At 36.3% G+C, this 15486-nt stretch overlaps 1 protein-coding gene across 5 annotated transcripts in view; it reads right to left on the bottom strand.

The window, feature by feature from the left end:
* Positions 1-15486, bottom strand: part of SENP6 (SUMO specific peptidase 6) — a 127304-nt gene that overhangs the window by 96827 nt on the left and 14991 nt on the right. For 4 of the 5 annotated variants that reach the window (XM_014781070.2, XM_087443787.1, XM_014781071.2 and 1 more), the window contains one exon: positions 1639-1732. In XM_014781070.2, the coding sequence (XP_014636556.1) occupies positions 1639-1732 (94 nt within the window). Of the gene's footprint in view, positions 1-1638; positions 1733-15486 lie in introns of those variants that run through there. The other variant, XM_087443788.1, reaches the window with a different exon arrangement.

Here is a 15486-nt window from a genome sequence, read left to right as displayed (position 1 = left end):
CACAGGACAGGTTAACATCTTAAATGACAAATTTTTTACATAACCATGACAAATCTTCTAACAAAGAAAGTCAAAATACACCCTTCTGAAGACAACTCTGCTAAGCTGTTTTTAGTAAGATCCTAGCTATTTATAATAAAAATGTAATGTTTTTTATTACTGTTTATATACATCCCAACTTTTTTAATGCTAAAAATTCTCTCCTTCCAAATATTTTATAAAAATGTTTCAAGTGTGGTATACTTTCTAACTAAATTTCAGATTTAATTCCAGTTTTTCAAAACTACATAAATACTAAACATCTGTAACAAAAAATTGTTTTAAATTAAAAAATAATCAGAAATAAAAAGAAAAAAGAAATGAAAGAAAGAAAACCATAAAATACCAATCTTACATGAGAAACTTACCAGTTCAAGGCTCTTCTTCAAATAAAACTTCACTTCAGTTCAACATCTCATAGGTGAAGGCACATAAAGTGGTAATGATGAATGGAGCTGTTGCCCAGACAGAAGGGAAGCACCTACAATACTTAGCCAATATACTCTGAATGACTTCTTGTATAAAATTTCTAAAAATATTCATAGTTTTGGTATAACTTAGAGTATATATTTGTGTGTGTCTGAATTTGCTGTTTTTTCTGGCCAGTAGAAAACCAGATCAATAAACCAAGAAACTAATAGCTACGCTGAATTTGTAATACAAATTTCACAACATGCAAAAGGTTCTGTTAAAACCATTATTTAAAATTTTACACAGCAGTCATTCCAAGTACATTAACAAAGTGTAATGAACACTCTGCCTAACTCCTGTCTGGGTCAACACCTGTATTTATCATTTATCACGTTTCTGCTTTCTCTGGTGGGAGTATGATCTAACATGGATGTAGCATGGGTGGGGGTTAACTGGGAAAAGGACTTGAAACTTTCACACAGAATTCAGGGGTCTTAATCTAGGTTCACTTACTCGTGGTAACGGTGGCTTTTCAAATCACTGTCTGAACAGAACGCCATATTTTTTTTTCAAAAAAGAACAATTTCTGGGGCCAGCCCTGTGGCTTAGTGGTTAAGTGCGTGCGCTCCGCTACTGGAAGCCTGGGTTCAGATCCTGGGCGTGCACCGACACACCCCTTGCCCGGCCATGCTGAGGCAGGTCCCACATACGGCAACTAGAAGGATGTGCAACTATGACATACAACTACCTACTGGGGCTTTGGGGAGAAAAAGGGAAAAAAAAAAGGAGGAGGATTGGTAATAGATGTTAGCTCAGGGCCGGTCTTCCTCAGCAAAAAGAGGAGGATTGGCATGGATGTTAGCTCAGAGCTATCTTCCTCACAAGAAAAAAAAAAAAAAAAACAATTTCTTTAATTGGAAATCCTCTGTAGTATGGTTGATTTTTAATTGTAAGGTTACATGTATTATATGCATATATATATACATTTCAAAAAGTGGAGAAATACAACAGCAAAATTATTTACCAATAAAGAATTGCTTTTCCTTTCCTTAATGCTACTATAAAAGAGTTCAACATTTTAAGTAAAGAATATCATACTCTTAAAAATATTTCCACGGAATATAAATTGTTTTTCTAATGGAACTTTCATTCTTATAAAATATCTGAGGGGAAAAAAAAAGTTCTTACTCTTTATCTGTATCTCCTTCACTTTCTTCTCCATGATCAAAGCTCCAATTATTTTTATAACCTCCATCTTTCTTAGATTCCGATCTAGCCAAAGCTGAAATAAAAACAAACTGAGATAAGTATTCATTAATAGAACTATTCAATATAAAATAAAATTGAGCATTTCCCAAGCTCTTTGCTTAGTCTAGATTTTCTTTTAAGTTGCTTGCCTTTTGACTATTCCTTATAAACATCTTATTTCCTATAAAGAGACAAAGAACACATTACAATCTGTTTTTGTTAATTTATAGTCATCCATATGTGTAAGTCTGCTACAGAAAGAAGCTCAAATTATTAAGACATAATAAAAATGGGGGGGGGCACACTGTATGAAGATGGATGAAATATATAAAAAATCAACCCTGTATATCCATATTTGATCACTGGCTCTAGAAATTAGTACCTGTTAGTTTGCTTTCCTTATTTATGAGAACCATATCCAGACCGCTAGCATTTTCTTTACCTCAATCATCTCTGTCTTTTAACAGAAGAAAAACAAATCAAGGTTTTCTGTGTTGGCAATATGGTGAACTTACTGTCAAAAAAAACTCTAGATCAGAACACCAAACGTGCTAATTACGAGTTAAAAAAAATTCTATAAGTGCATGGCTGAAATCCCCTGAAGCCATAAACAACTAGAAAGTGGGAACCCAGAGAGACAAATGCAGTTCTGAAGCTGCCATTTGTCTTGGAGCCATATGACAAAAACCTGATGGCCTAGAGCCTGTGCTTTAAGAAGATCAAGTTTGGGGCCTCATTAAGATGAGAGGTCAGATTGAAGACCAGAAAACCTGACAGTTGACTCCAACTGGGTAAACTAGGGAAAAAAAAAGAAACTCACTAAAGAAAGAGACAGTGGGAATAATGATGATGTCTTGCGCTTGGCTCTGGGTTTTTGGGTTGAACCGAAGAAAAATAAAGTGTATCCACCCCATGGCTAGGGAATTCCTAACCATAAGCTCACAATTGCTCAGATTTAGGACCAGAATTTTCATAACCAACATGGCCTGGAAAAGCCCATAATTAAAATAGTCTCACAAGAAAAGATGCTCAATATCACTAGACATCAGGGAAACGCAAATCAAAACTATAATGAGATCCTACGTCACACCCATTAAGATTGCTATTATTTTTCTAAAAGTGGAAAATAAGAAGTGTTGGCAAGCATGTGAAAAAAGTGGAACACTGGTGGGAATGTAAAATGGTGCAGCCACTGTGGAAAAAGTTTGGCAGTTCCTCAAAAAGTTAAACATAGAATTACTCTATGATACAGCAATCCCACTTCTAGGTATATACCCAAAATAACTGAGAGATGGACTCTCATACTTGTACACCAATGTTCACAGCAGCATTATTGGCAATGGCCAAAAGGTGGAAACAACCCAAATATCCATCAACAAATATCCATTTGTTGAATGGATAAACGAAATGTGCTGCATATACACGAGCGCACACACACACACACATTATTCAGCCATAAAGGAATGAAATTCTTTTGTTTCCTTTCTTTTTTTTTTTTTTGTGAGGAAGATCAGCCCTGAGCTAACATCCATGCTAATCCTCCTCTTTTTGCTGAGGAAGACCGGCTCTGAGCTAACATCTATTCCCAATCCTCCTCCTTCCCCCCCCGCCAAAGCCCCAGTAGATAGTTGTATGTCATAACTGCACATCCTTCTAGTTGCTGTACGTGGGACGTGGCCTCAGCATGGCCGGAGAATCGGTGCGTCGGTGCGCGCCCGGGATCCGAACCCGGGCCGCCAGTAGCGGAGCTCGCACACTTAACCGCTAAGCCACGGGGCCGGCCCAGGAATGAAATTCTGATACACGCTACAACACAGATGAACCTTGAAAACATGACACTGAGTGAAATAAGCCAGACACAGAAGGATAAATATTGTATGATTTCACTTATATGAGGTACCTAGGATAGACAAATTTAGAGAGAGAGAAAGTAAAATGGAGGTTACCTGGGGCTGAAGGGAGAGGAGAATGGAGAGTTATTGTTTAATGGGTACAGAGTTTTTGTTCGGGATGATGAAAAAGTTCTAGAAACGGATAGTGGTGATGGTTGCACAACATTATGAACGCACTTAATGCCAATCCACAACTGTGCATTTAAAAATGGTTAAAATGGTAAATTTTATGTTATGCATATCTTACCACAATAAAAAACGGTTTGTGAAGGCAAAAAAAAAAAGCCTCTAAACGACTAACAGAATCACATATAAATCCTCTCTCTAAAAAAATACAAAATTTCAATGCAAGCCTCAAATGAGTTTCAAAGAATGTGAGTTCACAACCAAAAATATCATGAAACAGGAGAAAACAAGTCATCATGAGCAAATCTGAAACTTTTTTATACATGTACCTTACACGTTGGACAAATAAGTAAATAAACAGTAGATAATGGGAGCAAGGTTTCTCCCTATCAGAGAAAGAAGTTACAAATAAGCAAGAGAGGAAAGCTAGAATGAACTCTGTCCATTCTAGTAGTGTTAGATTAGAGTAAGAGATACCAGTACGAACTCGTATTTATTTAATACATATACTGATGGATAGATACAGAAACAAATACAGATATGTGCTGGACCGTGGGTTAGTATACAGAGCTAAGGCTCTGTCCTGTGAGAAGGTCTAGAAGCAGTGACACCCATTCGCCACAAGCATACCCACAACCAGATCTTGATTTCTAAATACCTTTCTCCAATAAAAGGAGCCACGGCTCCTAGAAGAAATGACTGATTCTAGGGATGAGGTAGGAAAAACACAAGATAAGCCTGGAGTATTTTGTAGTGCCAGAAAGCAGGGGGTGGCTTTTTCAAAAAAAAGATAAGGGCATGTCAAAAGGTTACAGGAGCAAGAACCTCCCAATAGCCAAACAAAGGTGGAACAATTTTAGCAAAAATAAATAAAAATAGTACTGGATTATAACCTCCCAAATAAAATAAATTTTCATGAGTCTATACCAATATAAATGATTAAATAAATAAATAAATAAATAGGGAGAAGAGACACATCTTCCTTACAGAAGAATTCCAAATGCTGTATGACAAACTCTCCCCTCCTTCCTTAATTCCCCTTCCCTTCAGTATACGCTGGACTTGGTAACTCACTTCCAAAGAGCTGACTATAGAAAGGGGAAAAAAGTGAATTGACAGTGAGAAACCTCACAGGCACTATCTCAGCCAAGTGATCAAGGGTAACATCAACAGTGATGTCATATTCATAGCATATACTGGTTAATACGATGTAATAAAAATGCCACTTCAGCTCTGTGGTCTTGTTCCCAAAAACCCATAATCCCGGTTTAATCATGAGAAAACATCAAATAAACTCAAACTGAGGAACATTCTACAAAATACCTGACCAGTATGCTTTAAAACTGTCAAGATTATGAAAAACAAGGAGAGATTAAGAAACTCGCAGATCAGAGGAGACTAAGGAGACATGACAACGAAATGCAATGGGGTACCTGAATTGAACAGAAAAAGGACATTAGTGAAATAACTAGTGAAATTCAAATAAAGTATGTAGTTTAGGTAATAGTATTATACACATGTTAATTTCCTAGTTTTTGACAAAGGTACTATGACTATATGAGGTGGTAACATTAGAGGAAGATAAGTAAATGGTATATAGAAACTCTCTATAACATCTTTGAAATTTCTCTATACATCTAAAATTATTCCCCCAAAAATGTTTTTAAAAACTGAAGGTAAAATGAACCTGTGTTTAAAAAAAAGACAGGGTTAGGTGAAAGTTATGTCACCAGAAAGAAAAGGTAATAAACTACAACGATTATTAGGCTAATAAAACTCTTTATCCAGCAACTAGTATTTATCAACTGAGAGTTAGGCAAGTTAACCAAAAAGGCCACTAAGCAATAAAAAGCCAACAGATGTTATATTTATGCACTAAAGGAACTGAAGCTCTGTACACACAATTCTAACAAATCTAATCATGTGATTTTCTAATTGACAACAGATTAGAACCTATGAATTAATAAGTGAAAGAACAGTAACCTCATGAAAGTAACAACTGCCAATGAGAAAACATCAATTCTAAAATGCAAACAAATTTTAAAAACATAAGTTTAAGGCAACCTGGAATACAGACAAAAACTTAAAATCTTCAAAAGTCATTGCAAGTATCACCACATTTCAATATCCTGCTATGGCTGACATTCGTAATAATGAAAATTAAGTCCACTATACTCCACTAAGAAAATTGAGAGGAAGGGGGCTGGCCCCGTGGCTTAGCAATTAAGCGCGCGCGCTCTGCTACTGGTGGCCCAGGTTCGGATCCTGGGTGCACACCGACGCCCCGCTTCTCCAGCCATGCTGAGGCCGCGTCCCACGTACAGCAACTAGAAGGACGTGCAACTATGACATACAACTATCTACTGGGGCTTTGGGGAAAAAAAAGGAGGAGGATTGGCAATAAATGTTAGCTCAGAGCCGGTCTTCCTCAACAAAAAGAGGAGGATTAGCATGGATGTTAGCTCAGGGCTGATCTTCCTCACAAAAAAAAAAAAAAATTGAGAGGAAGGAAAGATAGAGGCTAAGGAGAGGTCTCAGTTAAGTATCACAAATTAAATACATGCATTTTTCTCCATAACCTCCACTTAAATGACAGTAATGGAAGGAAGGGAAAAAGTAGAAACCCATAAGAACAAAAAGAACCCAGAAAGGAGATAAAGGAAGATGAGAAAGATAACTAAATCGAAGAAAGATGAAAATTTGATGGATGGGTAGGAAGTGATTTAGTTGACTAAGAGAAAGCAAACCTAAATGTCTATGAGGGCACAAATATTACCAAATTGACACAAGAAAAAGAAGATTTGAACACTGCTGTATCAATAAAAGAAATTGAATTATTACAAATCTTTCCATAAAGAAAAACTCAGACCCAGAAAGCTTGTCCAGTAATTTCTTTCAAACTTTTACGAAATAGCAACAAATTTACCTAAACTCTACTAGCAAGTGAAAAAAGAAGGAACGCTTTGCAGCCATTTTATAAAGTCAGAATACCTGATCCCAAACCTGACAATGACATTCAAGAAAGAAAAATTACCACTCTCTCATGAAAACAGATATAAAATCCTAACTAAAATATTAGCAAATCAAACCCTGTGATAAAGAATAATATATTACAATCAAGTAGGGTTTACTCCATAAGCAAGAGTTAACACTTGAAAATTATGAGAGTAATTCACAAAACAAACAAAAACTCTTAGCAAACTAGGAACAGAAGGGAACTTCCTTAATCCAAAAAAGAGTAACTAAAAAAACCTTCAGCAAAGATCATAACTTTCCCCAGCAATAAGCTATAAAAATAGTTCCATTCAATTATACAGTGGAAGGTCCTAGCTGGTATAGTAAGGCAAGCAGAGAAAATGCCTATGAGGGGCGAGGAAAGCAAACAAGAGCAAACTTATGTACAGAACCCTAGAAAGGCTCAAACATAGGGGCACTAGGTATATCTGAAGCAAAGAAGGAAAACCGGTTTTTTAAAGGAATATATATTAGTAGAATGGAACTAATAAATGTGTAAGGAAGGATAAAATTGAAAAATCATCATTTGGGAACCATTACAGTAATAACTGATTCAGGCATGCATCATTAACAAAAGCTAAATCTAATAAATAAACAGGAGAAGCTAAAACTAATGGGTGAAATCTGATGAGAAATAGGATATTTACATGGTCTCAAAGTATTTCCCCACAAAATATTTATTATTTACAAGGGGAAAAAATAGTACCTTTCAGTGAAGAAACCTGGCAAATAGCATCTTAACTAAGTGACCAAAGATTAATTTCACCAGTAATGGGACAAAAGACCACTTCTACAGCATTCCTTATAAAAATGCATAACCTGAATCTAATCATGAGGAAACATCACATACACTCAAACTATAAAATAACTGTCCACTATATTTCAAAGATGTCAAGGTAAAGAAAAAGACTGAAAAACTGTTCCAGATCAAAGGAGATGAGACATGACTAATAAATGATCCTAGATTGGACCCTGAACCAGAATTTTTTTTTCCTTTTGCTATAAAGAACATTTTCAGGTCAACTGGGAAAAACTGAAAAAAAGTCTATAGGTTAGATAATAGTATTATACCAATGTTAACTTTCTGATTTTGATACTGCACTGTAGTAATTTAAGAGAATGTATACTTTCTTAAAAAAAAGAGGAAGTAGATGCCAACAAATTGGATAAGCTAAAAGAAATGGATAAATTCTTAGACTCATACAACTTCCCAAAACTGAATCAAGAGAAAACAGAGAATCTGAATAGACCAATCACAAGTAAAGAGATGGAAACAGTAATCAAAAACCTTCCAAAAAACAAAAGTCCAGGACCAGACAGCTTCTCTGGAGAATTTTACCAAACATTCAAAGAAGATTTAATACCTATCCTTCTCAAACTACTCCAAAAAATTGAAGAAGACGGAATGCTTCCTAACTCATTCTATGGGGCCAACATTACCCTGATCCCAAAACCAGGCAAGGACAACACAAAGAAGCAAAACTACAGGCCAATATTGCTGAACATACATACAAAAATCCTGATCAAAATATTGGCAAACTTAATACAGCAATACATTCAAAGGATCATACACCATGATCAAGTGGGATTTATACCAAGGATGCAGGTACAACATCCTCAAATCAATCAATCTGATATACCACATTAAAAAAAATGAGGAATAAAAATCACATGATCATCTTAACACATGCAGAGAAAGCATCTGACAAGATCCAACATCCACTTATGATAAAAACTCTCAATAAAATGGGGATAGAAGGCAAGTACCTCAACATAATAGGCCATATATGACAAACCCACAGCCATAACTATACTTAATGGTGAAAAACTGAAAGCCATCCCTCCGATAACAGGAACAAGAAAATGGTGCCCACTCTCGCCACTCCTATTCAACAAAGTACTGGAGCTTTTGGCCACAGCAATTAGGCAAGAAAAAGGAATAAAAGGTATCCAGATTGGAAAGGAAGAAGTGAAACTCTCGCTGTTTGCAGATGACATAATTCTATGTATAGAAAACCCTACTATACAATGTTATAAACCAATGTTACTGCAATAAACAAAAAATTAAAAAAAAAAAAAGGAAACCCTAAAGAATTCACCAGGAAACTATTAGAAATAATCAACAACTATAGCAAAGTCGCAGGGTACAAAATCAACTTACAAAAATCAGCTGCATTTCTACACACTAATAACAAACTAGCAGAAAGAGAAGTCAAGAATACAATCCCATTTACAATCGCAACAAAAAGAATAAAATATCTATGAATAAATTTAACCAAGGAGGTGAAAGATCTATACAATGAAATCTATAAGACATTATTGAAAGAAATCGAAGAAGACATAAGGAAATAGAAAGACACTCCATGCTCATGGACTGCAAGAATAAACACAGTTAAAATGTCCATACTACCTAAAGCAATCTACAGATTCAATGCAATCCCAATCAGAATGCCAATGATCTTCTTCACAGAAACAGAACAAAGAATCCTAAAATTTATATGGAACAACAAAAGACCCCGAATAGCCAAAGCAATCCTGAGAAAAAAGAACAAAGCTGGAGGTATCACAATCCCTGACGTCAAAATATACTACAAAGCTATAGTAACCAAAACAGCATGGTACTGGTACAAAAACAGACACACAGATCAATGGAACAGAACTGAAAGCCCAGAAATAAACCCACACATCTATGGACAGCTAATCTTTGACAAAGGAGCCAAGAACAAACGATGGAGAAAGGAAAGTCTCTTCAGTAAATGGTGCTGGGAAAACTGGAAAGCAACACGCAAAAGAATGAAAGCAGACCATTATCTTACACCATACACAAAAATTAACTCAAAATGGATTAAAGGCATGAATGTGAGACCTGAAACCATAAAACTCCTAGAAGAAAATATAGGCAGTACACTCTTTGACATCAGTCTTAGCAGCATCTTTTCGAATACCATGTCTCCTCAGGCAAGGGAAACAAAAGAAAAAAACAAATGGGACTACATCAGACTAAAAAGCTTCTGCAAGGCAAAGGAAACCACGAACAAAATGAAAAGACAATCCACCAACTGGAGAAAATATTTGCAAATCATATATCCAAGACGTTAACTTCCAAAATATATAAGGAACTCACACAACTCAACAACAAAAAAACAAACAACCCAATCAAAAAATGGGCAGAGGATATGAACAACATTTTTCCAAAGAAGATATACAGATGGCCAACAGGCACATGAAAAGTTGTTCAACATCACTAATTATTAGGGAAATGCAACTCAAAAGTACAAAGAGATACCACCTTATACCTGTCAGAATGGCTCTAATGAACAAGACAAAAAAATAACAAAGGTTGGAGAGGATGTGGAGAAAAGGGAACCCTCACACACTGCTGATGGGAATGCAAACTGGTGCAGCCACTATGGAAAACAGTATGGAGATTTCTCAAAAAATTAAAAATAGAAATAACCATATGACCCAGCTATCCCACTACTGGGTATTTATCCAAAGAACTTGAAATCAACAATTAAAGAGACTCATACACCCCTATTTTCATTGCAGCATTATTCACACTTGCCCAGATGTAGAAGCAACCCAAAGTGCCCACCAACGGATGAATGGATAAAGAAGATGTGGTATATATATATATATATATATATATACACAGTGGAATAGCACTCAGCCATAAAAAAAGACAAAATTGTGCCATTTGCAACAACGTGGATGGACTTTTAGGGTATGATCTTAAGCGAAACAAGCCAGACAGAGAAAGACAAATACCACATGATTTCACTCATATGTGGAAGATAAACACACAGATAAAGAGAACAGATTAGTGGTTACCAGAAGGGAAGGGAGTGAGGGAGTGGGCAAAAGGGGTAAAGGTATGTGGTGATGGATAAAAACTAGACTACTGGTAGTGAGCACGATGCAGCGTACACAGAAACTGATAAATAATAATGTACACCTGAAATTACACAATGTTATAAACCATTATGACCTCAATAAAATGGGAAAAAAACGGGGAGGTAGGACAATGAAGTATTTAGGGGTAAATGGGCAGCATGCCTGAAATTTACTTTCAAACAGTTCAGAAAAAAAACAATACGTGTATGTGCATATAAATATATACAGTTAGAGAGAATATGATAAAGCAATTGTGGTAAATGTTAACATTTGGTGATATAAGTGAAGAGCATACGGGAATTCTTTGTACTAGTCTTACAACTTCCTTATATGTAAAATTATTTCAAAATAAAAAGTAAAAACTTTAAAGAATCACAGCTTATTGGAGCAGAGATTCATGAGTGGAAACTACCATAAGATCCAGTGCTGGGGTAGGAAAACCTACACTATAAACTGACGAATTGCTGGAGATTCAGCGTAGACAAGTCTGAGAGTTAAAAACTCCAGGGTGACTCAGTCATTGGAGGGAACCCCTCACTTTTTTGAGGTTTACCTTTGGGAGCTTGACCAGGTTCTCACAGTGAACACTGGAGAAAAATCCCCTCGTGCTTCCATCAGGGAGAGGGAAAAAGGAATCATTTTGAAATACACCACAGCACTCCATTCTTAACAAGGCCTGCCCTCTGGGGAAAGCAGTTAACCAGGGCATAACCCAATGGAATTTTATCAAACCCTACCTGGGGGAAGGGAAATACCCAACTCCAGCTGGCTCTAGCCTTACATGTGGGAGAAAAGAAATATTTAACTCCAGCCCATTCTAGCCATCCTGTCCCACCTAAGGGAAGAGAAGAATACTGAGAAACACTTGTGAAGTTCACAGTTCAGAGGCACAGGCTCACTGAAAGACTGAGAGCTGATCGCGGGACTACAGAATGCTTCCCCTCCCCCACACCTACCACCACATGATTAAAAGCCTATTTACAGCAGTTCCTTTACCTGGTGTATCATTTCTAGCTATCAAGAAAAAACTACAAGGCACACTAAAAGGCAAAAAACACAATTTGATGAGACAAAGCAAGCATCAGAACCAGACATGGCATGGAATTACCAGACTGAGAATTCAGAACAACTGTGATTACTCTATGAGCTCTAATGGATAAAGTAAACAGCATGCAAGAACAGATGGGCATGTAAGTACAGAGATAAAAATCCTCCAAGAACTAAAAATAAATGCTAGAGATCAAAAACACTAACAGAAATGAAGAATGCTTTTGATGAACTTCTTAGATTGGACACAGCTAAGGAATCTCTGCGCTTGAGTATTTATCAATAGAAACCTTCAAAACTGAACAGCAAAGAGAACAAAGACTGAAAAAAATGAAAGAATATCCAAGAACTGTGGGAAAATAACAAAACTTGTAACATACGCATAATAGGAATACCAGAAAAATAGAGAAAGGAACAGATGAAATATTTGAAATAATAACAACTGAGAATTTCCCCAAATTAATGTCAAACACCAAAGATCAGATCCAGGACTGCTCAGAGACCACCAGCAGAATAAATCTAAAAAACTACACCTAGGCATATCATTTTCAAACTACAGAAAATCAAAAGTAAAAAGAATACTGAAAGAAGCCAGACAAAAAAAACAACTTACCTATAAAGGAACAAAGACAAGAATTACATCTGACTTCTCAGAAATCACGCAAGCAAGGAGAGTGAAGTGAAATACTTAAAGAATTGAAGAGGGAAAAAAAACCCCTGGAATTCTATACCCTGCAAAATTATAAGACTTTCTTAGACAAACAAAAATTGAGAGAATTTGTTGCTAGCAGACCTGTCTTGCAAAAAATGTTGAGAAGGAAAACGGTGTAGGTCAGAAACTCGGATGTACATAAAGAAAAGAGCCTCAGAGAAGGAATAAATAAAGGTAAAATAAAACCTTTATTTTTCATATTATTTTTCTTCTTCTTAAAGTAACAGATAAGAGTTTGTTCAGAATAACAGCAACAATGTATTCAATTATGTATGCTTATGTATATATCTTGTGTGTGTATATATATGTTTATTATGCATGCTTAAATAAAAGTGAAATGAATGACAGCAATGATACAAGGGACAGGAGGGAGGAATTAGGATTATTTTGTTACTGTAAGGTTCTCATACTACTCATGAAGAGGTACTGTGTCATTTAAAAGTGGATTTGGATTAGCTGTAAAGACATATTGCAAACTCTAAGGGAACCACTAAAAAATTTATTTATTTATTTATTTATTGTGAGGAGATCAGCCCTGTGCTAACATCTGCCAATCCTCCTCTTTTCGCTGAGGAAGACTGGCCCTGGGCTAACATCTGTGCCCATCTTCCTCCACTTTATATGGGACGCCGCCACAGCATGGCTTGCCAAGCGGTGCATCAATGTGCGCCCGGGATCCGAACCGGTGAACGCCAGGCCGCCGCAGCGGAGCACGCACACTTAACCGCTAGCGCCACCAGGCCGGCCCCTAAAACCTTTTTTTAAATGAAATATAACAGAAATTGCAACAAAAGGACAGAAAATGGAAAATATAAAACACTCAGTTAAATCTACAAAAGGCAGGGGCCGGCCTGGTGGCCTAGTGGTTAAGTTCCCATGCTCTGCTTTGGCGCCCCGGGGAACACAGGTTTGGATCCCGGGTGCAGACCTATGCGCCGTTTATCAAGCCATGCTGTAGCAGGTGTCCCATGTAGCAAGTAGAGGAAGATGGGCACGGATGTCGGTCCTGGGCCAATCTTCCTCCGCAAAAAGGGGAGGATTGGCAACAGACGTTAGCTCAGGGCTAATTTTCCTCACCAAAAAAAACAGGAAGAAAGGCAACAAATAAAAAATAATAACAGCGTAAACATTAATTCAACTATATCAATAATCACTTTGAATGTCAATGGTCTAAACACACCAATTAAAAGACAGAGATTGTCAGAGTGGCTTGAACAACAAAACCCAACTATAAGCTGTCCACACAAAACCCACTCTAAATAAAAAGACACATATGAATTACAAGTACAGAAATGGAGAGCTGCCATGCTAACAATAATCAAAAGAAAGCACGAGTAGTTATATTAATTTCAGACAAAGCAGATGTCAAAGCAAGGAAACGTATTAGGAATAAAGAAGGGCATTACATAATGTTGAAGGAGTCAATTCTCCAAGAACACACAACAATCCTTAACATGTATATACTTAATTAACAACAGTGTCAAACTACATAGAACTGCAAGGAGAAACAGATGAATCCACTATCATAGATGGAGACTGTAACACTCCTGTATCAGAAATGGACTGATCCAGCAGGCAGAAAATCACTAAGGATACAGGTGAACTCAATAACACCATCAATCAACTGGAGATAAGTGACATGTGTAGACTACTTCATCCAACAGAAGAATCCACATTTTCTCAAGCTCACATGGAACATTCACTAAAACAGACCACATTCTGGGCCATAAAACACACTTTAACAAATTTATAGGAACAGAAATCATACAATGTCTGCTCTCAGACCATAAAAGAATTAAACTAGAAATCAATAACAGAAAGATTAACCGGAAAAATCTCAAAATACGTGGAAGTGAAACAACATACTTCTAAACCACAAATGGGTCAATGAAATAATCTCAAGGTAAAATTAAAAATATTTTGAATTAAATGAAAATACAACTTACCAGATTTGTGAGATGTGAAAGCAGTGCTTAGAGGGAAATTTACAGCATTGAATGCATATATTAGAAGAGAAAAACGATCTAAAATAAATCATCTAAGCTTCTATTGTACAAAACTAGAAAAAGAGCAATTTAAATCCAAAGTAAGCACAAGAAAAGAAATACTAAAAATTAGAGTGGAAATCAATGACAATGAACAGGAAATCAATAGACAAAAATCAACGAAACCAAAAGCTGGATCTTTGAAAAGACTGAAAAAAATCAATAAGCCTCTATCTAGCCAGGCTAAGGAAAAAAAAAGGGGAGGACACAAATTACTAATATCAGAAATGGAAGAGGGGACATGACTATAGATCCCACAGACATTAAAAGAATAAAAGAATATTATGAATGACTCTATGCTCAAATTTGATAACCTAGATGAAATGGACCAATTCCTTGAAAGATATAAGCTGCCAAAACTCACAGAAAGAGAAACGATCTAAATAGGCCTATATCTATTAAAGAAATGAATCAATAATTAATTACTTTCCAAAACAGAAAGCACCAGGCCCAGATGGGTTCACTGGTGAATTCTACCAAACCTTTAAGGAAGAAATTCTCTACAATCTCTTTCAGAAGACAGAAGCAGATGAAATACTTCCTAACTCATTCTATGAGGCCAATGTTAACCTAATATCAAAATCAGACAAAGACATTACAAGAAAACTACAGACCAATATCTCTCATGAACACAGATGCAAAAATTCTCAACAAAATATTAGCAAATTGAATCCAACAAAGTATAAGTATTACACAACACGACCAAGTGAGATTGTCCCCAGCTATGCAAGGCTGGCTCAACATTCAAAAATCAGTTAATGTAATCCATTACATCAATAGACTAAAAAAGAAAAATCATATGATCATACCAATAGATGTAGAAAAAGCACTTGATAAAATTCAACTACTATTCATGATAAAAAATACTCAGTAACTAGGAATACAAGGGAACTTCCTTAACTTAATAAAGAATATCTACAAAAACCTATAGCCAAATCATACATAAGGGGGGGGAATTGGAACTTTTCCACTAAGATCAGGTATGAGGCAGGAATGACCCGTCTCATTACTCCTTTTCAGCACTGTACTGGAAGTTCTGGCTAATTCAATAAAACAA

The sequence above is a fragment of the Ceratotherium simum genome, chromosome 19 (assembly GCF_057802395.1).
Source record: "Ceratotherium simum simum isolate JZ-2026a chromosome 19, ASM5780239v1, whole genome shotgun sequence".
Classification (NCBI taxonomy): Eukaryota; Metazoa; Chordata; class Mammalia; order Perissodactyla; family Rhinocerotidae; genus Ceratotherium; species Ceratotherium simum.
Note: the sequence above shows the minus strand (reverse complement) of the source record. Positions and strands in the feature narration are given on the sequence as shown.